Source organism: Hypanus sabinus, chromosome 15, assembly GCF_030144855.1.
Source record: "Hypanus sabinus isolate sHypSab1 chromosome 15, sHypSab1.hap1, whole genome shotgun sequence".
In the NCBI taxonomy this organism is placed as follows: domain Eukaryota; kingdom Metazoa; phylum Chordata; class Chondrichthyes; order Myliobatiformes; family Dasyatidae; genus Hypanus; species Hypanus sabinus.
This window is the reverse complement of record NC_082720.1, coordinates 11,331,823-11,357,773: the sequence shown is the minus strand read 5'-3', so window position 1 is coordinate 11,357,773 and position 25,951 is coordinate 11,331,823. Positions and strand designations below refer to the sequence as shown.

The window sequence follows — 25,951 nt, the reverse complement described above, 5'->3', positions numbered from 1 at the left end:
GCATGCCACTTTGGCTGAAATGAGGAACACTTTTAGTTATAGACTAAGACAACTCCGCTGCTCCAAAGAGCACTACATGAGGTCATTCTTACCTTCGGCTCGATAATGAGTCAACCCATAACTGGGGAAGTGATCACCTCCTCCTGTTAGACTGTTTGAGGTAACTTTTTTTTTATTCTTTCTACTTCCCTTCAAATATTTATATCAGTGCATTGGTAATGCTACTGTGACACTGTAGTTTCCTTTGGGATCAATAAAGTATCTGTGCACATGAGCCTCTGGACTGCAGGAAGGTAACATGGATTCCATAGAAGAGAACTGCACTCTGATTTTGGTCATACTGTACATGTAAAATCACAAAAATATCAAGCTGAGGCAAAACTACCACTGGGGAAAAAAACATTCTGTAAAAAATGCCAGTGAAAAGAATCATATAAACAACCAACATAACAATGGATGAGGGACAAGGAACAAGTTCTGTTGTTAACAAGATCAATGTTTTTAACTGAGATAATGAGGAGTGTTTTGCATTCTAGGTCAGACAACTATTTGAGGTTTCAAATACACATGGGATCCCAATATAATGCAATTCCACCACCTACTTGGGAAGCAACCAATAATTTGGGAAATAACCAACGAAGGGTCTCGGCCCGAAACGTCGACAGCGCTTCTCCCTATAGATGCTGCCTGGCCTGCTGTGTTCCACCAGCATTTTGTGTATGTTACCAATAATTTAACCTTGCAAAGATGGAATTACTTAAATGATGGTTTATAGTAAAATCTGAATTCCTGTTGGAGGACTAATTCAATTTTGGTTTAGAATCAGAATCAAGTTTATTATCACTTACATAAGTCATGAAATGTGTTGCTTTAAATTCCAATTAAATAAATGAATAAACACAAGAAAGTCTGCAGATGCTGGAAGTCCAAAGCAACACACACACACAAAATGGAGGAACTCTGCAAGTCAGGTAGAATCTATGGAAATGAATAAGCAGTCAGTGTTTCAGGCTGAGACCCTTCAGTCCTGAACGTCTTGGCTCAATGTCGACCATTTATTCATTTTCATGTATTCTACCTGACCTGCTGAGTTCCTCCTTTTTGTGTGTTGCAAGAATAATAGGGAGCTTGTTGATGGATCCATGGACCATACAGAAATCTGACGGCAGAGAGGAAGAAGTGTGTGCTCTTGATAGAGCTGGCTGAGTCCACAACCCCCTGCACCTCTGCATTGGAGCCTCCATACTCGGCAGTGGTGCAACCAGTCAGAAAGCTCCTCATGGTACATCTGTAGAAATATGCTAGAATCTTTGCAAACTCTTAATGAAGTGTAGCCACTGCCATGCCTTCTACATGATTACATAAATATGTTGGCCCAGGATAGACCCTCTGAGATGTTGATACCCAGGAACTGGAAGCTACTCACCCTTTCCACTGCTGACCCCTTAATGAGTCCCAGTGTGTGTTCTCCCAACTTCTCCTTCCTGAAGTCCACAATCAATTCCTTTGTCTTACTGACATTGCGTCCAAGGTTGCTGTTGCAACTCCACTCAGCCAACTGATCCACTGTACCTCACTACTGTAAACCACCTTGTCGTCTTCTGAGATTCTAAAAACAACAGTTGTCGTCAGCAAATTTATGGATGGCGTTTGAGCTAGGCCTAGCCACAAAGTCATGGGTGCAAAGAGTAGAGGTGACACACTCTTCAAGTGTATGTGTTGATTGTTAGTGTAGAGAAGATGTTATTACTGATCCACACTGTCCTCTCTTAATGAGGAAGCCAAGAACCCAACTGCAGAGGGAGGCTTAGGTCTTGTAGTTTGTACTGAGGGTATGATGGTGTAGAATGCTGAGCTGTAATCAATTAGCAACAGCAACAACAGGTATCTGCTGTTGTCCATGTGGTCCAAGGCCAGGTGGAAAACTAATGAGACTACATCTGCTGTAGACCTGTTGTGGAGGTAGGCAAATCGCAGTGGGTCCAGATCCTTGCTCAGGCAGGAGTTAGTTCTAGCCATGACCAATATCTCAAAGCCCATCATTACAGTACACATCATTATGTATGTTACCAGGCAGATCACCTTACTTTTCTTGGACGCCAATGTGATACCCTTTTGAAGCTTGATTCCATCAGTGAGAGGTTGAAGATGTCCTTGAACATTTCAGCCATTTGGTTAACACATGGTAAAAATAACGAGATTAAAGAGTAGCATTATTTGTCACAGGTACATCGAAATATGCAGTGAAATACGCCTTGCCAGGTATACCATTGCCTTGTGAAGGTTTACCTTCTTAAAGGATGTTCAGCTAATTACCTCCATGACAGATCACAAGATCAGCAGACGCCTAAAGATTTCACACAGTAGTCATTTTATACTCTCTTTCTCAGTTTGTATAAAAGGGGTTAAGCCTATCATGAAGTGAAGAATCATAGCCCATTATGCTGCTAGGTTTGGGGTGTTACAAAACACAATAGAACTGGAAAGATGTGGTTTAGTAAAGATCTTGGCCAGTGCGATGAAATAACAAATGGTAGAACACCAGTTGCTGAAATCATGATGTGTACATTAAAGCTGACAAGGAAGTAACTGAGTAGTGGTTAATGTGGAAATCCACAAGTGTTGAATGGTGGAGTTGAATAACTTAATGAAGAGTAGGCTTAATGAAGAAAGAGATCTAGTGCAACAATTTTGTCATTTGAAATGCCAGTCACATTAAGGGATAAACAAGGCTCCTGTGTTCTGATAGAAACGTTTATTGTTTGCAAGGCTTCAGTGATAGAAATGTCCAGGAATAATGGATTATTATGTACATGTTTAATTCCTGGAGATCAAATCAAAGAATTGAAATCCACTGCAATGATAGAAGATGCTGTGGCACATTTACTTGAGCTGAAGTTTTTGTATTTCTTTAAGTTTAAAATGGGTTTTGGAATGTGAAGTTAGATGAATGATCATCATATTAAACTACTTTTCACACACCATTGAGTAAGGTACCATTGGAGCTAGATGCCGTTTGGAATCACTTTTGCACATGAATTGAAGAGAATTGGAGTCACCTCTGACGATTTGTGGCAGTAAACGTAGAAAATCAGTAAGTACTATCACATAGACATACAGATGCTGCTCTTCAAAGATGCAAAAAGTGTGGAGTAGTGCTAAATAAAGCTTAAAGAGAACAAACTTCAGGGGCTCTTATTGAACATATTATCATATATGCAAAGGACTTTGTGTAGATCTGGCCAGAGTTAATAGAACTTTGGAGATGCCAGGCTCACAGATGTGCAGATAATTTTGGGCCATGTTAAATACCTGAATGTCTTGCTCTCACTCATTTATCACCCACAGTGAAGCAGCTTGGATATTTACAGAGATGTTCTAAGAAATGAGACTGATGAAATATAAAGGAGCCATCACCACAACACTGATTCTTAGTTATTACACTCTTGAAGAAACCACTTTATAATGTGATGTTTCATAATCTGGACTTGGAGTAACAGAAGTATAGTAAGGACAACCAGTTGCCAATCCCTCAAGAATATTAATGATGATGTATGCACACATTAGACAGAAGCTCAAGGCAATTGATTTTGCTTGTGCTAGATTTAAACTGAGTACCACTGGACCAGACATAGTGAATGCAGAAACAGTTCATTGACATTGTAAGTAATTATTCCTAAATCACTACATGTTGTACACTTAATGACTTCAGAAACCATCACCAGGTGAACAGGACTGGGAAGAAGCAGGCACTGACATATATCCTGAGCAGAGAGTACTTACTTAGGATCTACAATTTTACACAAGTCTGGAAAGAACTGATAACCATGAAATCATTCCAGTTAGAGATGCACCTTGGGAATAGTTTCATCTTGCATTAGAAGTGATCCATTTCCAGTGCAACTAGGAGTAGTTTACAGAGTCAGAGTCAAAAAGTATGGAAACAAGCCCTTCAGACATCAGGCACCCATTCATATTAATCTACACTCATCCCACTGTGAGGACTCCTCACATCCCTCCCAAATTCTCCACTCTGAATGCTCGGGCCATATACTGTAGCTAATCAGCCTACCAAGCCACAAATCTTTGGCATGTGAGAGGAAATGAGAGCAGAGGTTTTGAGGGATATAGGTGAAATTCAGGTATTTAGGACCAGATCAGAAAAATACCTTGCATGGCACGTCATTTACATTCTGTTTAACTCTATTACACTGTGACACCTGGGGGAAAACCTATACAGCCAGAGGGAGAATGTACAGCTGTGCTGGATATTCGACATACAGGGTCAGCTTTGTGATAGCCCCAGTTTTTTAGAAACTGTTTAAAGGTTCAAGATGTTATTTGTTAATCTTTAACTAATACTATTTAACCATCTTCTTGAGAGACAATACTGTCCAGACTCAGGACACCTACTTAACTAAGACTGCAACCTACTCAGAAGAAACATTGTCAATGTTAACCTATTCAAAGGCTCCATCTGTCTGACCAGATCATTACGGTTGTGAAGATATGGCATTTTGATGAAGTCACCACTATACAACTGGCAAAGCAATATAAATATTAGAAGGCAGTAATGGTGGAGAGGAGATACAGACATACAGCCCACACCTCAACCTCAGGAAGGATCTCTTCCCAGAGCCTTCTTTTAGTGAGGGACAACTTGTTTGTCTGAGACTCGTTGGTATACTTCTTTAGTTTGTAGGAATTGTATTTGGAAATCATTTGCAGAATTATAATCTGTTAGAACTACTCCTCAAGATAAATATGTTGTTTTAAATAAAACAATTGTGTTTAATATGCTTTCATAACTGGAAATATCTCCTCCTTGATTGGGAGGGAGGGACACACCACTTGGAATAATTGTTATTGACAATTAAACCACTTCAGAAAAGAGACTAAAGTAGTTAAGCAAATTAGTCTTTGAGCTATAGGTTGATGTAGTATAATTTCCCTTAAGGAATGAAATTTCCCTGATAGACACCTATAAGACTTGAGATCTTGTCTGAAGTTTAGGACTTGTTGGCCAAGAAGAACTACAGAATATAAATCATTCAAATGAATCAACGACAGTAGACCAGACAGGCCAGTTGTCTTTGGTCTTGCCATGAGGTTGAAGGAATGGACGCTATCATTTTGTGAAACTGCTCTGCATCCTCCATTTTGTGAACTGGAGTTGCTTGTCTTGATCAGTGTTTTAAAGTAAATACACTGATGCTCCAGGTAATCTGCAGGTCTAGAGATCATTTCCAAATAAGAAGTTATTTGTGAGGTGTTCATTGGTTACATATAACATGCAGGTTTGTGAATAGTGAGGTTTGTGTCTGTCCTGAGTGATTCAGGCTGGTTAATGGTTTGGCAACTGATTGAGAACAACATTAATTTACCAGTTCTCACTTGCATAAGGAGGGCAATAAATAGATGTTGACTTGGACTAGAACCTATAAGGTGCTATACGTCATTCAGAAGACCATAGCCAATGATGCTGAAATACAACATTTGAACTGATAAGAAATGAATATAAAAGCAGAGGTTCCAAATGCAAAAAATATTGACAACTTCAAAGATTACCATCGCAGCTACAAATAAGAACAACCCTACATAGAACACATGGAGAGTGGATCTGGACTATGGGGAATGCATGACTAGCATAGACTTCTTTGCTCTGTATTATCATTTCTTTTCTTTGAGGGTCAGTGAAACCTAGTGTATAGGTACCCCGTGTATGAATTCACGTGTTTGTAAGTTTAGATAATAAAGGTACTTGTTGGTAATCACAGATTCTCTCTGTGTCTCTCTGATCATTATTACCTTGTAACAGACACTAGAACAGGTACAGGTACACTCAGTATCGTTACATTGACAGCATGCACAAGGTCAGGATTGAACCTGCGTTACTGGAATAGTGAGACAATATTGCCACTAAGCTTTACCCCAAGGAGCTCTAGGATCAAATCATGCGTTATTATTCTTACTTTAATTTTCAAGATTAACCTCTACAGGGAAATCTAGATTCAAATGACAGTGGTGGGACCAGTTGCATATACTGTATGATAAGAACCAATCAGTCCAGGCAACATGAGTGCACAGGATTAAATTTATTAAATTAATAAATAATGTGAAGGCACAGGTTACGGTGTTCAAGTACTGTCTTGGATTTTTACCAGTTACACGCAATGCACATATAGGAAAAACAAAAACAGAAGCCACATATCATCTATAAACTGTTAAAATGAGATTTAATTTATCTCCCTGAAATCTCATCCCACTTCTATGTAAACATTTGCTTTTGTTGTTAGATTAAAATTCCAAATGGAACAAGCAGGAAGAACAATATGACTTATCACCGCCAACCCCACTCCCTCTGCACAGCTCCTTTCCAATGAGGTAGTAGAGTAAGGCAATCAAGTTCAGAGGTGCTCCTGAGATCTTGGAAGGTTGAAGGTCAGATCTGCTCTATACTTGACCCTTATTGGGTTATGGTCTTGTGAGTGAACATAACAGCCGATGGTGAGAGATGTTTGCAGAAGATCCACAGAATTATGCATGTTGCAGGAAGAGTAAATGGTGTGGGTCTGTAATTGGAGTGAAGCAAGTTTAATGATGGTGACAAGGCACAGCCATATACTTCTAGTGGGAAGCTCTGTATGATGGTAGGGAACAGGAGCCCCTGCCTATCACTACTCCTTTTTCACTCCAATTATTGACTCAGACCATTTATTTGCCCTGCATCTGGCTAACGAAGGCCAGGGATTTTATGTTCATTAGGGAACTCACTCAGTGATGTATCCAGCAATGTTACCAGATTGGAATCAAGTAAATCTACTGGACTTCAACATCAATAGTCGGCATTTACGTAGCTCTGCCAACAGCAAAAGTATCAGACACAAATGACAACACCAAGAAAAAGTACTAAAAGTTCAAAGGTGCTCATTTTAAAGAGCAGTTTAAAAGAGGAGAGAGACATTGAGAGGGGGAAGAGTTCCAGAAAGGGAATGTTTGCATCTTAGGCACAGTTACCAAAGATAGAGTAAAAACAAACGAAACATAAAGTCAGGCACGGTACAGGAGGCTAGAATTTGAGGTCTAGATAGATGTGGGACGAAGGGTAAGGAAGGTTACAGGGTGGCATTTAGAGCTGGGTAGTAGAGGCTTTGCAAGAATTAGAACATAGAGTACAGTACAGGAACAGACCCAGTGGCTCACAATGCTGTGCTGAACTAATTAATCTGATGGTGCCCATTTAAAATAATCCTTTCTCTCTGCACAAGGTCCATATCCCTTCCTTCTCTGTATATTTATGTGCCAACACAAGAGCCCTTAAACACTTAACATAAATGCCTCCACCACTAATCCTGGCAGGCCATTCCAGCAATGACCACTCATTTAAAAAATAAATTTCCCAGTACGTCTTTGAATGTCCACCCTCTCCCACGTAGAAATGCATGCCTTCTATTAATAGATATTTTGACTCTGAGGGGAAACGTAAGCTGTCCATCTATCTATACCTTCATAAACTTCTATCAGGTCTCCCCTCAGCCACTCTGGAGAAAACAGCCAGAGTTTGTCCAACTTTTCCTTGTAGCACATGACCTCTAATCCAGACAGCATCCTAGTAAACCACTCTGCAAACAAGAGAAAATCTGCTGATGCTGGATCAAAGTAATATACACACTTATGCAGTCTCTCCAAAGCCTCCAATCCTTCCTATAATGGGATGACCAGAAATGAATACAATACCCCAGATGTGGCCGAACCAGACTTTTATAACATTACAACATAACTTTGTGGCTCTTGAACTCAATGCCACTACCAATAAAGACAAGGATGCCCCGTCCTTTCTTTATCATTCAATCAACTTGTGTGGCCCCTGTTAGGACAACCTCTGAATTTGAATCCCAACACTTTGTAAGCATGGGTGAAAATTTTAAACATGGGTACTTCAGCAATTTTAATGGATGGCTCACAGAACCAAGATCTAGCCTGCTCCCTAATGAAGTTCCCCTGAAAAGGTTTGTTAAGTGCAGTACTGTGGTATTGACCCAGATAGTTCGACCTGATGGGCGTTGACCTTGGCTTGAAGCCACAAGTTCCTTCCTCACATCATTAGAGTATTGCTTCTGTGACAAGGCCTCAACAGACAATAGACTGCAGATACAGATGAGCAGGAGTGAAAACTGATGAGAAAGAATACATTAAAAAAGTTGCATTTTCCAAAATTTTTAGCACAGAGATTCATTCAGTGTTGCTAAGGGGGAATGTCTTGAGGTCAGAAAACCCAGGAGACTGGGTGTGCAGAATATCACGTGCTTCCTACCACAAAACACACTTAAGGTAACACGTACAACAAGCTGGAGGAACTCAGCAGGCTGGGCAGCATCCGTGGAAAGGTTTCCATGGATACTGCCTGACCTGCTGAGTTCTTCCAGCTTGTACATGCTGCTTTGACTGCAGCATCTGCAGTGTACTTTGTGTTTACACTTAAGGTGTTTTCCATTGGTTCCAAATCCTTGGATTAATTCAATGCTGGTCTGGAAGGGAACTGAAACAGCAAAGCCTTGGGTGAGAGGTGGAGCAGGAGGGATTGTGGAGGAAGGTGTATAATAGATGGCAGGCAACATGGTGACAGACGATCCAAACCTCCCTGGGATGAGGTGTCCACTGATGGTTCTGCAAAGATGGGGCGGTAGCAGGAGGTAAGGTTCAGAAGATGGTGCGAGTAACTATGGTGGCCATTAAGGTCCACAGGAGATGGTGACTGAGAGAAAGAGGTGGGAGAAGAGGAGGTCAGGAGGGGTGCCAAATGATGGCTGGACATTAGGAGGGTCAACAATAATACACTTTTTATGTGAGGAAGGGATGTAGCTGAAGGGTAAATTTATTGGGTCTGGAGGAAACATTTGATCATCCGGACTTGGAATTACCATGCAAGTTTCCCCTTTCTTACATTTTCCAATTATTGGGTTTCCCAAGACATGATAATCTTGCCACATAAATAAAAAGTACAGACGTCAGCACAAAACCCATAGAAATAGTTAACAAATAAATTGTCTCCATCAAACCTAACTGGAAAGACCAACTTGAAGGTTTATGGGTTCCTATTTAAGGTCTCTTTGAAACAATCTTTGATCTGACCACAGTTACTTTTTTGGAAGATAAGCCCACTTTTCGTTTGTAGTTCCAGTGACTGTCATATGGCCTAAATCAAATTATATGACATATTGTACTTTACTATAGCTGTTTATTTCATCATTGAGCTTGCCCTCAATTTTTTCTTGTGTGTTCTTCATATGTTGCAAATTTCTTTTCAAGTATTTTTTAAATTCCTTTTTTGAAAGATGTTTTTAAATATGCTTACAACCTTTCAAGAAGTGCATATCAGATCATGAATACAAAATATATCCTTTCTGTATTGTTTTGTCAATTGTCACCAGGAAAAAAGTGTCCTACTTATTGAACTATTAAAAACTGTTCATGATTTTGGGCACTCTTCCAAATCTTCCCTAACCCTCTCCACCATGAAGAGAACACACGTAACCTCTCTCCATAGAAGTGAAGCCTCTCTGCCTAAGTGAAACCTCTTAATCCTGCCGAAGGGTCTCAGCCCAAACGTCAATTGTACTCTTTACCATAGACACTGCCTGACCTGCTGAGTTTCTCCAGCATTTTGTGTGTGTTGCTCTCTTAATCATAAGTCTATCCTAATAGATCTCTTTGGCAACTTCTTTAAAATTTCAACATCCACCCAAAAATTTTAACCCAGAAGTAAATGTAATCTTTGAACTGCCTAACTAGTAACTATAAAGATTCAGCATGAACAGCCTTACTTCAGCACTGAATATATTGATTACAATTATCAATGATCCCACATTATGCTTCAAAAGCTTGTTCTGCCTTGAGCCTCCAAGGCTACCAATGCTGTATAACCAGATACAGCTCAGTAACACAAATTAAAAAAAAGTAATAGTTCTGATACTGAGCCCTAGGGATTGTTACTAAATGCTGTCCTTCAGTTTGTAAATAGAAACACAATTGTTAACAATTACTTTCTGTAATCATTTAGTCTTGGATCCATGCTGCTCCCCTTTTCATTCCACCAAATCCTATACATCATATTTTGCCTTGTCCTTCTGTATGGCCACTTATACATCAACAACACTGCCTTCGTCACTGTTCCCTGATCATTCATCGACTAACTCAAATTCATCAGCCTTAATATGTTTAAGAAATCCACATGCTGATAATTTGTAGCCCATAATATCAATCAGCGTGAATGACATCTGTCTCAATTTATTGTCTCCAAAAAGTTCCCACCTCTGAAGTTTATCTGACTGGTCTGTGGTTGACGGACATTGACCCCTATTATTTTTCAACATTTTTACAATCCACCAGAATAGCAATTTATGAATGTTCACTTAAATTTTGTTTTGGATCACTGGCAAGTGAAATATTCACTCTTGTTGTATAGCATTAATTTCATTCAAAAGAGTTCAGAATCAAGGCCAAAGGCAACAGCTTAGACCTCTATCTACAAATAGCCTTGGTTGTAAATGGGTAGAAGATTCATCCTGGCTGCTACCCACTGATCCCTGCTGGGTTGTGGCACATGGTTGAAATTGGGCATTAGCAGTTCCAATGCTGAACAACTACTTATCCTCATGTTTCTGGGCTGATGCTGAAGAATAGCCGCCTAGAACAAGGTATTCAAAAATGTCTGGATGTCACTTGGTGCTGGAGCGATCGATGCTTTCAACCCAGGAAGGGAAAGACTGAATGACAAAAAGGGGATTTTTCAAACTTCTGAGAATATTCCCACAATATTAATTCAACCAACAATGACTTGAGATATGTAGATTTGGGTTGCAATTTGAACCATGCAGGTTTTCAAGAATGGCTCCCCTGTATTTACAGCTGCTTTGAACTGGACGTCACATTCACTGTTCTGCCGGTATTGATACCATGAGTTTCCAAGACAGCAGAGATCTGGATAGTGCAAGTGCTTCTTGAGGTGTTCTAGGAAGGTCTCTCCTTAAGCCAGACTTTGTTTCTTTATACAGACTGTGGATGGTCCCTTCTGCAAAATATAGGGAAAAAGACAGTTAACTAAAGCTTGTCCAGTTCTAATGGATATATAAAAAGCAAGTATAGAACAAATGATCCAGAAATTCCTTGGCACTCCAAATCCATTTCATGTAGTGAGGTAAATTCCAACCAACCATCTTGGAAATGGGGCTCAGTTGTACAGCTCAGGCTATCCCAACTCTACTTGATCTGCTCTTCTGAGGTGGAGCAGCAGCATGTTGCTTCAGCAGAGGAACCTCTGCTCCCATTTCACCTCTCACTGGACAAAATAAAATCATATTCTACACATTATGGTTGAAGCAGTCTTCAGCCTCTGATTATAACCTTGTGGATTTTTGCTCGACACTGTTATTTCACTGTATCTTTTTGTAAATAAAATGACAGAGGCATTTTTTTGTTTCAGAAAACCATAGTAACTCTTATTGGACATCAAAAAACTAAACTTCAAGCGCACCAAAAACCCTTTTCACAATAAAGTCATTGCGTAACACCAACCTCTTAAAGTGAAACCCCAACTCAATGTCGATGGTTGTGAATTATGTACATTTCCAACAATTACATGACCCTACACAGGCCGCCCCAGAATTCACTAAAACTGGCATTGTGAGCCTCTCTGGAGCTCGGTTTGGGTGGAGGAAGAGCCGGTGCCTCCGGCTGATCCAGAGGTGCGTTGTTATGCTCGTGGTCATGTTGGGATGGCAGGAGCAGTGGAATAGTCCAATTCTTGGTTTAAGGTGATCTACCGAAATACTTTTAGGTTTATCACTTTGACCTATGAGAAATATCTTTTTTTCTTCATTTCAAAATGCAGAACAGACCATTTTAAAGGGATGCTGGTGTGCATCATGGTGGACAAAAACAAACAAGGTAGAATGTTGATCAACAGGAACCCAAGAGGGCTGTACGCCATGATGGGAGGTAGGAATAGGTGAAAAGGAATTGAATTTACTATGGAGGATGGAACACTGTTGAGAGGTTGACCAGTGTGAGAAATGAAATCGCCTGGCACTCATAACAGCTGCCTGTATACCAGCTCTGTCATGGACAACTGCAGGTTGTCTTTCGGAGCTGTTCTGAGCCCCAGCAGGACCCTTGGGAAATGATCATGCTAGCACTCATCCATCAGGGAAGCCATCAGAGCAGCTTTTAAGGAGCGGTGAAACCGCTTGCGTAGGCCGTTGGGCTGCAGGTGATACACTGTGATGTGATGTACTCTACTGCTAAGGTTCTGGGCTGTGATGGTTTGATATGAGTTGGGAACTCTGGTCAGAAGAAATATCAGACAGGGTGCCAAACTGAGCAATCCAAGTGCTGACGAATGTCCGAGCCATGTCTTCAGCCATCGTCGATGCTCGGGGGGTGACCTGTGGCCACCTGCTGCAGTCCACCATGGTAAGGAGGTGCATGAAACTGAAGGACAGGGGAGAAGAGGACCGACAGGGTCCACATTGACATGGCCAAACCGTCACTCAGGGACCTCAAAAGGTGCCTATGGCATCTGAACATGACGGTTAATTTTTGCCCGCTGGCACTCCACACCAGCTGCAGGATCACACGCGTCCTTTGAGGCCGTGCCACACAAACTTTAGTGCAACCGGTTTCTGTGAAGCCTTCCAGCCCAGAGGCGAGAGGCCATGTATGGAGTCAAAGACAGTCTGCCAGTGTATTAAACAGGCACGATGGGGCAAGGGTGACTGGTTGAGGCATTGCACAGGAGAGAAACCCCAGCTTCCCCAAACTTAATATCAGTCTACCGCAGGCCTGTGACTGCTGTTCAGTAAGCCTGAACCTTTGGGTCAGTAGTTTGGTCAGCTGCCATGCCGACATGGTCAAACCCGTTAACCCCTATGTGTATGGCCTCATTGGCTGGCTGTGAAAGGCAACCAGGCGATATTTTGCCTCTTGTTATGTTGTATATCGGTTGTGAATTTGGATATTTAGGCCAGGTGGCATTGCTGCCATGCAGACCAAGGGTCTGATATTTTGGCCATCACACATGTTAGGAGCTTATGGTTAATGAACGCTGCGAAATAGCGACCCTCCAAAAGAAAAGGAAAATGGTGGACAGCCTGATAGCTAGCAGCTGAAGGCGGCATCAGTAATCGCCGCATAGGTGATTGGGCCGCATTGGGCTTGGGGGCTATATGGAGGGGCGAAACCCAGGGGATATTCCACCAGCATACAAACTCAAGTCTTTCCACATCAGCCTTTGCGGTTGCCAGCTTTTCTGGGTCCAGTCTATGCACACTGGCATGGAGTGGGGGGCCAGAAGTGGGAATGTGGTACTTGAGGATAACGTGGGCTTGGTTGAGTAAACTCACATACAGTGGCGGATGTGGGAACCTCCTGGGGAGCGTAGCTCTTTGCCCTTCCCATCAATTCTGGCAGCATGCTCATCTCTGCACCCATGTCACACAAGAAATGTCACCCTGATAGGGTGTTCGTAATGAAGAGAAGACGACTCTGACAGCTGGAACCCATGGTGTTTACAGACCTCTGATGTCCTGATGTGCTGGCACTGCTGAAACTGCAAGACTGTCCACACTTCCTAGCATTGCTACCAAAGCAAGCATGGTAAAAGCATTTACCTAACGTCATCTGTTTGTCAGGCGTAGGCCTCCTTACGTTCGGGGCTAATTGAGGTTGAGAAAGGAGGTGGTACCTGCCTGAGTGTAGACTATCAGCCATTTTAGCAAGCTCCCTACAAACCATCATGGGTATAATGCAGACTGGATCAAGCATTTGCTGCATAAAGAGTTCTTTAAAAATGAAACAAGAACGGTGATTTCACAGGAGAGATAGCATGTGGTCCATTAGCTCCAAGGGCTTGCAATCAACAAAACTGGATAAGGAGAGCAACCGTTCGGCGTGCTCCGATTCTGATAGTCCAAAAGTCTGTAAAAGGTGAGTTTTCAGTGATCAGTATTTGTTGTGTTCAAACAGACTCACCACTCTCCCATCTGTGGAGTTGCTGAGTGACACTACTACATAGAAATATTTGGAGATTTCTGGAAGCACAAATTGAGCATCTGCTTGTAAGAACCAAGCGATGGCATTTTGCATCTGAAACTCCGGCAGTTTCAAAATGACTGTGTTGGCTGACATGTTCAATAACTCTGAAATCGTCTTACAGCATCAGGGTAACCAAAGCAGGTTTTCGCAAATAAAATGGTGGAGGCATTTTATGTTTCAGAAAAGCCATAACATCTCATTTATTAAAAAAAACTGAACTCTAAGTGTGCTAAAAAAAAACCATTATGTAATAGTGTCATTCCGTCAGACCAGCCTCAAAGTGAAACACCAACTCAATGTCAGTGATTGCGAATTATATACTTTTCCACCAAAGATGCTACCCTACACCACCATGCATTCCTACACCCACACTGGTCATCTGCGTGTACCTCTCGCCCCGGTGTATAGGCAGATGATGCACCATCAATAACTCACACTGAGACGTAAGGCGAGATATCGGCTTTTATTGACTGGAAGAAGGAACCAGGAGTGAGCGTCCATCATACTATGTCCTGGAGACCTCAGATCGCCTTTATACAGGGGCCTGTGGGAGGAGCCACAGGAGCAGTCAGCGGGCACATAGTTCACCACAGCAGAGACTAAAGACCACAGCATCAGTGGTATGTCAAGTGAAGAGGAAGAGTCTGAGTTGGTGAATCGGACAATACTGGGGGACATATCTTTGAATCTGAGTGAATTCGCCACAGTTGTCATTGACTTTATCAAGGTCAGTGTGGATGAGTTTGTGCCTTCGAGTATATAGCAGACATATCTAAACCAAAATCCAGGGATCAACCAGTATTTTCCTAGCCAGTTGAGGGCTACATCTGTGCCATTCAAGACTGGTGATCCAGAACGATACAAGAAGTCCAGGTACGGCCTACAGAAGGCAATTTTAAGAGCAAGAAAACAAATCTGTTTGAAGTTAGAGATGGAATCAGATGCATGTCAAGTCTGGCAGGGTTTTCAGGCCATTACTTCCTATGTGGCAAAACCTAACATGAATGGTTGTCACGCTTCACTCCCACATAAGCTATTGCAGTGTACTGCTGCCACCAACCACGCCAAGCGCAATTTTATTGAACTTGATCCTGATCCCACAACTAACCTCTTTGAGACCCCATCTAGAAAATTTTCCAACCCAAAAATAACCCATACATCCCTGTAGTTTCTCCCATCCATTACCCTGCCATCAGTTCATACCTACGTACATCCTCCAATCCCACATCCCCTAATTTTATCTAATCATTTAATTGCCTTAGTTGAAACACAAAACACATTCGTCAGTTTTAGTTTACTTGTTCTGCTGGCTAAAACCTCAAACTACAATTTACCAAACTCCATTTTACTTTCAATTCATCCATATCAACTCCCCTTGTTTTTACTTACCAATTGCAGGGTTACCACTAAATAATATATTCCACATTTTTCTTATTACTGTCTCCTTAATCTTGTTTCATTTTTGCATACAGCCCTGGGTTTTGTTATGCTTACCTGTATGGGCCAGTTTTAGAACCAATCCTTCTCTCCTGTGGTTTATCTCTGCTTGGAGGTAACACTGGTCTCTTATTCATCTGAACAACATAACCAGTGCTGAGTGCTGACTGGCTTTGTAAACTCTGTAACCAAAAACACAAGTTCATTATTTCCAACATCTTATTATTAATAATACATTCAATATATACAACATCATAAAGGACTCCTCCCATCCTGCGCACGGACTGTTTGAACTGCTTCCGTCTTGTAGGCGCTTCAGATCCCTCCAGACTAAGACTAATAGGCACTGGAGAAGTTTTTTCCCTACTGCAGTCACTTTGCTGAACAGTTAACTGCCAGTTAACTGTCAGCTAACTATTACTTGGATTGCACTACCTGTATGTATAATCTATATTTTCATTTATATTTATCATTATTATTGTTATGAGCAGAGAGACAACATTTGCCGGAAGTAAATTCCTTGTATGTGTACAGGTACTTGGCGATTAAAGTCTGATTCTGATTTGCTGCTGTGGGGATGATTTCTGTATATGGATGTGATCCATACAGCTAGACTTCATTCTTTATCCTCACAAGAGACTGCAAGTGCTGGAATCTGGGGTAAAAACAAGCTGCAGTCACTAAGCAGCTTCACTGGAGGTAGAGGGATGATCGATGCTTTGGGTCATGGCCCTGCTGGACTGAGAGCGAAGAGGCAAGACAGCCAGTATAGAGAGATGAGGCAGGGGACTGAAGGAATCAGGTGAAATGGAGGATGACTGGCAGATGAATGTAGGTAAAGAAGCAGATACGGGGAGTGGTAGAAACAGATAGGAAATAAATGGGGTCAGATAGATGGGTGGGGGAAGGTAGAAACAAGAGGCTGGAAGATTATAATTTGATCCAGATGAGGGACTGGAACAGATGATGGGCAGATAGATTCAGATGCTTAGATTTAATCTTCACCTGCTTTCTCAAAATCTCCTTTTCACTATTGAGTTTGTTTAGATAGAATTCATTCCAACAATACAAATGCATCATACCTCACCCAACAGTTACATTAGGGAGCTAATAGAATATAGTGAACTAGTGAGTGAGGTTCAACACCATCACTACATCAGAAACAATACTACTACATTTAAAGTGTCCTCTTAATCTGTAACCAATGATCTTAAAAGTTTGATTTTGGAGGAAGATAGAATGTGTTTAATTTATTCCTTCCTGAATGCCAGTGAGCAGAATTAAGATCTCTTTGCTTTTATTCTATCAAAACATGATCAGGTGTTAGTCCAAATATTGCTGGAAAAGGCAAACTAGGCCCAGTACACAAAAAGAAATGATGATGTTCGGGTACAGTGAATAGAGCTGCTGCCTCATAACTGCAGTGACCCCGGTTCAGTTCTCAACCCTAGTGTTGATGTGCAGACTTCAGACAGACAATGTAAACTTCTCCTGGAGACACTGTCTTCCCCATATCCCAAAGACATGTGCTGGTAGGTTAATTGGCCAAGATAAACTTACTTTCCTTCACAGTCCTGAAAAACAGGCTTAGACCTGAAATGTTAACTTTCCTCCTCTTTCCTGGCCTGCTGAGGACTTCCAACACATCAGTACTTTCTTCTCCCACTTCATCACAAAACCCCAGTTAGATTCAACAACCAAGGAGTCTAACTTTGACTTTAGAAATGTTCTTCTTCTTTAGCATGTAAACAGCTAGCAACAGCTGCCAAAACTCTCCTTGTGATTTTGGATCAATACCTAGTTACTCAGGCTGTTGAGTAAGCTTCAAATCTCTCCTCCGCTTACCTGTGTCCAGCATTGAACTGAGACAGAAATTAAAAACACCAGTCCTTCAGCTGGATCAAACAGGATCAAACCATACAGCTGAATCATAGATGACTAATTCCAATCTTTTGCCCATCAAATCCTTGAATCTTGTTAGTTATCTCACTGCTCAGTCAGTATACATAAAAATATAGACATGGTCCATCCTTATCATTTAATCCCTTCAGTCGTTCTATCTATGTGACCAGCCACACTATATTTCCCTTCTACCCTCTGCCATTGTCCAAATTATGTGCTGACCTCATGACCAAACATGATCAGATTTATTCAGAACAAACTGGTAATTAATGGCTTTGTAAGAAAGATGGCTAGAGTATTTAGTCTCCTTCACAAAGTGCTCCTTGAGACTGATGCCCCTTGAAGGCAGACTGATAACTCAATGATGCCCTTGAAGGCAAACTGATAGGCCTCAGCTGTGTACCTTTGGAGTCCGAGGGAGAGGATCTGCTGGCAGAGGTCTGTTCGGAGGAGTCTGTTTTGAAAATTTAACATTAGCATCTTTTGCAGTTATTGGAGATTGAAATCCTGGTATTCTAGGGCTAGTCATTTTAAAGTCCTGCTGGCTATTGCTGGATGGAGAGGTAGACCTAAGGGTCGGTAATAGTAAACCTGGATGCTGCGTATGAACAGAGTGAGGTAATCGTGGTTTTGAAGGCACGGCAGGGCTCTGCTGTTGTCCAGTCTAGAGAGAAGAAACAGATATAAAGTACTTGTTAACATATTTGCCTTTGTTAATCTCTCTAACACTCTTCTCCCGATAATCACCCAATACACATTTGCAGCCTGCACTCCTTCACAAACCCAACCCCCCCACCCCCCCACCGCAGCTCCCAAGGTAGACAAGCAGGTGAAGAAGGTACATGGCACTTTGCCTTCGTCAAACGAGATCAAACATAACGTGTGAGATACCACATTACAGCTGTATGAGCTGTTGGTAAGACAGTTCTGAATGTTATGTGTAGTTCCTGCCGGCCAGCTAGAGGAAAGATGAGATTAAGCTGGAGAGCAGGAAAAGAAGAGGTTCTGGAGGACTTGAGGGTTTGATTTATAAGGAGATGCTGAATAGGCTGCGACTGTGTTCCTTAGAGCAAAGGAGAGAGATGGTTTTATAGAGGTTCATAACATAATGTAGGGTACAGAAATGGTGGATGGTCACAGTCTTTTTCCCAGGGTGGTTAAGTCTAAAACTAGGGGAGATAGATTTAAGGTGAGAACAGAAAGATTTAAAAGGCATGTTTCTCATACAGAATGCTGTGGGTATATGGAATAAGTCACCCGAGGAAGTGGGATACAAAAACAATGTTTAAAAGATGTTTGGACAGGTTTGCATGAATATGGGCCAGATGCAGAGAGATGAGAATACCTCAGGAAGGCAATATGTTCAGCTTGTAAGAGTTGGGCCAAGCAGCTTGTTTCATGTTGTATGACATTATGTCACACACACACGTGTGCGCGCGCACACACACACACACACACACACACACACACGCTCTCTCTCTCTCCACCAACTGTATATGTGGCACTGAAGACATTGAGTGGAGTTATAAATCAGGCGAGTTTCTTTGGCAATAACTTTGCCCAAATATCCATTCTCAAAGAGTGAATGAACAAAACAAGAATGAAGATCATGACTGCTAGAAGATGCTGAAATTGTATGTCATGTGGAATTCAAGATGGTGTAAATATCTCTCTTTTTGTTGAGAGGAAAGTGATAGACTAAAATCATATGAAGATTACCATGCAAGTATTATCATGTCAAATGCAAATGAAGTAACTTGACTGAGAGGGCTGGCATCCCAATATGCTTAAATTCACAATGGGAAGAAACAGCAAAAGCTTCAACCTCAATTTATAGCCTTACTGTGGAAAGGAACACTGAGAGGTGAGTGATATATCTGGCTCACCTCTCCAGAGAAAATAGTAATCAGATGACAAATTCTAGGCCAGTTAGTCTTATTCTGATTGCAATATGTGATTTGGGATGGAATTTAGAGCAGCTGGGGGGAACAAGTGTTAACCAGAGCCAATCAGCAAGGATTTCCAATTCTCCGTGAGCTTGATCACCATTGCACAAACCTTTGAAGAGCTGCAATGGGAAAAATGGGGATGTAGCAATGTGGGTTATGTGGATTTTCAAAAATGCATTTGGCAAAAAGACAAGTGGAATTAAAGTGGTGTTTGAAAACATGCCCCTCCCACTACTGATTCAGCATGCTCCAGCCACAGCAATACCTGTACTCTGCCCCATTGACTTCAGTGTGACTGAATTTCAGAGACAAAGTACTAATAGGACAAGATAACACAAGTACTGTCGCCAATGGAGGATGAATTTTTGGCATGCATTTTCTTACTTTCAAAGCCATCCTTTAGAAGTTCTGGAGTGGCCTCAAGCATACATATCATCTCTCTAAAAGGATCCCACATTCACAAAACACATCTCTTCACATTTCAGCACATCTACTGGGCCTATATTAATAGTTAGTGTGAAGCACTCAGATACGCAATCCAAATTGTGGATTTAATTGAGGTCATCCGGAGCAAAACAATGTGACAACTCACTACTCGTCAACCTTGCCTACAATGCCATCTGTGGAATTAACTTCATCTCTAAGTGTCCTGTTGTCTTTAAACACTGCATTTTCTCTCAGCCTTACCTTTGCATCTTTGCTTCTGATTTGGAAGGTTGGGTTGGAATGGCTGTTGTTTGTTTTCTGGTCTATATTATCAGCACTGGGGAATGAAACTGCACTGCTCACGTTCTGCTTCACGTATCGTTCATAATCCTTCAGCATGTTGGAAATACCACTGCAGGAAATGCAAATGAAAATTGCATGTGAGAAAGTAAAAGTTTAAAATGATGATTTTACCAAAATTTTTATACTTATTTCAAGCCTTACCAATTTTTATTCCTAAGTCTTTTTTTGATAGCATTGATTCAAAAGTTTCCTCATTTGTGTGGCAAAATAAAAACCCCAGATTAAATAAAAGACAGTTACAGAAATCTAAAAAAGATGGTGGTTTAGCTTTACCTAATTTTAGATTTTACTATTAGGCGAATAATATTCGAAATTTAATATATTGGAAACTAGATTTAGATTTACCATTGTGCCCACAGTGGGTAAATTTAGAATGTAATGATGCACAAGGATATTCTTTATTCTCTGTTCTTGGTTCTTCTCTTCCTACTGACTTAGTTAAACTTAATAAACAGATATCTAACCCTATTGTCAAACATACATTACGAATTTGGTTTCAATTTTGTAAGTTTTTTACTTTGAGAAACTTTGTTCTTAATAGCCCTATCTTACTTAATTTTTTTTAAACCTTCTTTAACAGATCAAGCTTTTAGCATATGGAAAAGGAAAGGTATAATATGTTTTCGTGATCTTTTTTCTGAAGGTAGTTTAATGTCTTTTGACCAACTTTCTAACAAATTTAAGTTACCTATATCTAATTTTTTTAGATATTTACAAATTAGAAATTTTTTATATAAAGTTTTACCATCCTTTCCTAATTCAACTTTGATAGATTTTTCAGATATGATTTTTACTTTAAATCCCTGTCAGAAGGGATTAGTGGCTTTTATTTATAATATGATTATGAAGATACAACCAGAGGTATCGGGCAGAATTAAACAGGAATGGGAAAAAGAACTTCAATACAATATATCAACGGAAAAATGGGAAAAAATTTTACAAATGGTTAATTCTTCTTCTATATGTGCTAAACATGCTTTAATACAATTTAAGGTCGTACATAGAGCTCATATGTCTAAAGATAAGCTTGCTCGGTTTTATTCTCATGTTAATCCTCAATGTGACAGATGTCATTTAGATGTGGCTTCATTGACCCACATGTTTTGGTCATGTCCTACCTTACATAATTATTGGAAAGATATATTTGCTACCATTTCCTCAATTTGGAATATTGATTTACAACCTCATTCTATCACTGCAATTTTTGGTATACCAAATGAAGATGATAGTCGACTCTCCCCTTCAATTAGACGAATGATTGCCTTTGTAACATTAATGGCCAGGAGGTCTATATTACAAAATTGGAAAGAAGTAAATCCTCCTACCACATTTCAGTGGTTTTCTCAAACTATTTCTTGTTTAAGTTTAGAAAAAATTAGAAGTACTATTTTCGATTCATCAATTAAATTTGAAGAAACTTGGGGACCATTCATTCGATACTTTCATATGAATTAATTTGACTTCTTCCAGACCTTTACTCTTTTTATTCTGTTCTGGTATGGAGTTCCGGAGTTTCTGACACTACCATATACATATAAACTATTATAATTGCCCATGTTAGTTTAGGTTTATTTTTTTCTATTCCTTAATATACATTTTTCCTGTATTTTATATTTTTTTTTCTTTTGATGATTATTTTTAATCTTTTTCATGTATAATCAATATAGGTTAGATTGATTATTGTACGATCTTCATTTTTTGCTGATAGTTTAATAAGATATTGTTATCGTGTTACTAATTTAATTTTAAATTTAATGTATTCATAACCTATTTAATACAATACTATGTTATGTTTTATATATGAAATTTAATAAAAAGATTGAAAAAGAAAGAGAAAGTAAAAGTATTCTTTTATGATTGTGCAATGGTTTGTATCAGTATTAATGTGCAAATATCATCTCTGTCTCCTTTCTTTACATTCCTTGTTACAATACAGACTGCAATCTGGGGAAAGCAGCTAAGAAAAACTCAAGTTGATTTGAGATGCAGATTATTTTAAGAACTTTTCACAACTATCTTAACCACTTTGATGTGTGCCTTCATCCCGGTTCAGTTGACATTGCTCTCCCGGTGAGTCACAAGCAAGTGCAAAGTTGGCCTAATCATAATACCCTTGCCCAATTTTCCCCAGCCTTTATTGTCAGGTGGCTGGGCTCTTCAATCCCAGAGTGACCCAATAAGAGGATGCCCTGGGCAAGGGATCAAACCAAGACTTCTCAAGGATTTATGAGAGAAGTCAAAAACATTCAGTAGTGCTAGGGTTTTTGAATTTAAAACAATGCAACCCAGATGTACCAGTCACTGGAGATTATGATAAAGAACATAGGGGCAAGATTGCTGTACTCACTTTCAATGACACTACAATTTGTGTCCTCAATACTATCTACCTACCTACATATTTATTTGCTATTTGTATTTGCAATTTGTCTTCCTTTGCACATTGGTTGCTTGTCAGTCTGCTTTGTGTGTAGTTTTTCACTGATTCTATTTGATTTCTCTGCCTTACTGTGAACGCCTGCTGGAAAATGCAGGGTAGTATATTTAAACATATACCTACATACTTTGATAATAAACTTGCTTTGAACTTTGAATTGTAGTTAGAAGATAGATAGAAGCAAGTACATACAGTATTCTCTTGTTCCCTGGGTAAAATGATACATTTTAAATTCCCTGTATCAAATGATGGTTATGCAATTTAATTCTCCGTTTCTTCAGAACAACCTTGTGATAGGCAAGTGCATTGTCTTCAGATCCCGCCTCATGTGCTTGGATCCAAACTGGGCTAACCCTGGTTGAAACTTAGCGCCAGAAAATATGGGTACTATTGACGTTAGAACAGGGCAGACCCTGGGAAGAAAGATAATCACCATACAGAGGTTGGAGAGAGACACAATTCCTCTGAGAATGCAAGATAAATTAGAAGTAAAGTTCTAGTTACCAGAACTGCTTCGCATCGGGCCTCGAGTTCCTGATGCCCTGAGGACAGATGTATCTCCGTTGGTAACAGTAATACAAAAGGACTCCAATGCCACACAGCAACAGAATGACTGGCACCACAATTCCTGCTGCAACCAGACTGTTATCTGCAAAAACATAACTCCTTTGTTCAATGTATACAAGTTTAACCTTAAATTTATTCTCAATATCAATTCTCATACACTGTATGATTGTCATTTCAAGTATATTTATCTTTTGAGGAACAACATACTGCTGATGCTGGGATGTGGAGCAACGAATAATCTGCTAGAGGAACTCAGAGCTGCATCCAAGGAGGACAGAGGATTTGTCAATTAATGCAACATCAAAACAAACCACCTGCTGACAAAAACAAAATGGCAACTATTCTTCCACCCTAAGATGTTGCTCGATCCATTGAGTTCCTTCAGCAGATGGTTTGTTTTGAGGGCTTGACACTCAGTTGAGAAACAAGTAAAATGGAGAGGGCGAAGAGGTTGTCTCACTGCTTCTGACCTCTTCTACCTCTGAGAGCTGGTTCAGTTACTCCCTGAATTGATAGGACAGATATCCCTTTGGAATGCTGAGAATGTCAGCATGGCTTAGTGCAGGCATGGGCAAACTACGGCCTGCGGGCCATATGCGGCCCGTTAAGCTTTTTAATCCGGCCCTCAGAACTTGATGAAATTATATTAATAAACCTTGTTAACGTTTTTTCCCCGCAATTCTGGCGTTTTCCCAATAGATGACGCACTCTATATACATTGACCTTTGTTGAGGTGCAGCGTATTACTCCACATTTGCGCTTTACTTTGTGACCTTGTGGCAACCCATTTCCTGGCACATCCGAACCGGCTCACAATTAGCCAGCGTTCCGGCTAAGGGAGATAGCCTGAGGGGATTTGCGAGCACAGAGCTCCGCATACTGGTGCACTCTCACTGTTCTGTCATTGTGCGGGTTGTTGTTGAGTTTTGGCACAGGGGACAATTGAATAAGAAGGAGCAGGACAAGTAGACCTGTATCTCCTACCGTTTTTGAAATAAAGACAGTCAGGAGGAGAGTGATGATGATAATATCTTGAAGGATAACAGAATTTTCAGTGCTTTAAAATAATAACTGTTACTATTAAAAAAAGCTGTATTTTATTCATTTAATTTTCAGTGTTTTAAAAGTCATTTCAATAAATAGCTAAATACCATGGGACTTCAAAGACAGATATTTTGTTGTAATGCATTTGTTCATTTTCAATTGAAATTAAAGCACGTTTTCTACATATCCCATGATATTTTATTTTCTCTTATGAGGTGTATTACCAAAACACTCCGTCCATCTGCTCCTGGTCCAGCCCCCCTGTCAAATTTTAGAACCCTTTGTGGCCCTCAAGTCAAAAAGTTTGCCCAGCCCTGGCTTAGTGTCTGTTGGCCATTCCAGGTTGATGTATCAATACGACACTGGTGATACCTACACAGTCACCTATAAGATTAGACATTAAACTGGGAGCTCAGATGTATTTTTCAGGTGGTTGTAAGAGAACAACCCAGTGCAAAGAGTTGCTCCTCAATAACACTGATAACACCAAGAGTGTAATTAATATTGATGTTTGCAAACCAATACCCTATACCAGTTAGCTCCTGAATTCCTAATTTACAGCATTGATCATATATCAGAAGTATTTTATTGGATGTAAAATATTCTGCACATCCTAAAGTCATTAAGGCACAAAACAAACAACCACAGTGGTTTAGGCAGCTTTTACAGGGTGGGGGGTGGTGAAAGGAATTGTTGACACTTTGAGTGGAAACCCTGCATCAGGGCCGAACCAGAATCAACCTAAAATGTCAACATCCCTAAAAGAAGATAAAAATGGCATGTAAAAGGGGCAACATTACAAAGGTCATGTGGGACCTCATTAAGCAGATAGATTGGGAAAATCAGGTTGGTCCTGGATCCCAGGAGAAAGAATGTGTACAATGCCTATGAGATTGCTTTTAAAGAGCCACTTGTGATTGAGCCCACTAGGGGAAAGGCAATTTTGGATTGGGTATTGTATAATAAACTTGATTTAAATAGGGAGCATAAGGAAAATAAACCTGTAGGAGGCAGAGATCATAACATGATAGAATTCACTCTGTAGTCTGAGATGGGGAGGATAAAGTCGAATATATGATTATTATAAAGGAGTAAAGGGAATTCCTGAAGCATAAGAGAGAAGCTGGCCCAAGTTGATTGGAAGGGGACACTAGCAGGGATGATAACAGAACTGGAGTTTCAGAGTGCAACCCAGAAGGTGCATGGTAAAGATGAAGACGTATTCTAAAGGATGGATGAGGCAACTGTGGCTGACAAGGGAAGTCAAAGACAGCTTCAAAGCAGAAGAGTGGGCATATAGTATAGTAAAAATTAATGGGAAGTTAAAGGATTAGGAAGCTTTTAAAAACCAACAGAAGACAATTAAAAAATCCATAAGGAAAGAAAAGATGAAATATGAAGGTAAACTAGTTAATAATATAAAAGAGGATACAGAAATTTTATAGATATATAAAGAGTAAGAGAGGTGAGAGAGGGTATTGGACCACTGGAAAATGATGCTGGAGAGGTACTAATGGGGGACAAAAAAATGGCAGATGAATTTAATAATTATTTTGTGTCATTCTTCACTGGGGAAGACACTAGCAGTAAGCCAGAAATCTGAGAGTGTTGGAGGTAGAAGTGAGTGTAGTTTCAATTACTAAGAAGAAGGTGCTTGGAAAACTGAAAGTTCTGAAGGTTGATAAGTTACCTGGACCTGATAGGCTATACCCCCTGGGTTCTAAAAGGGGTAGCTGAA

General features: G+C 40.3%; 1 protein-coding gene across 1 annotated transcript in view; it reads right to left on the bottom strand.

Moving 5' to 3' along the window:
* Positions 1-6,076: 6,076 nt before the first annotated feature.
* adam19b (ADAM metallopeptidase domain 19b) overlaps positions 6,077-25,951 on the bottom strand; it is a 186,658-nt gene continuing 166,783 nt past the window's right edge. Inside the window, exons 19-23 of the mRNA XM_059989994.1 lie at positions 23,107-23,251; positions 20,067-20,217; positions 17,834-18,094; positions 15,586-15,710; positions 6,077-11,071 (exon numbers count right to left, since the gene is read on the bottom strand). Of these exons, the coding sequence (XP_059845977.1) occupies positions 11,047-11,071; positions 15,586-15,710; positions 17,834-18,094; positions 20,067-20,217; positions 23,107-23,251 (707 nt within the window). The 3' untranslated portion in view covers positions 6,077-11,046. The remainder of the gene's footprint in view (positions 11,072-15,585; positions 15,711-17,833; positions 18,095-20,066; positions 20,218-23,106; positions 23,252-25,951) is intronic.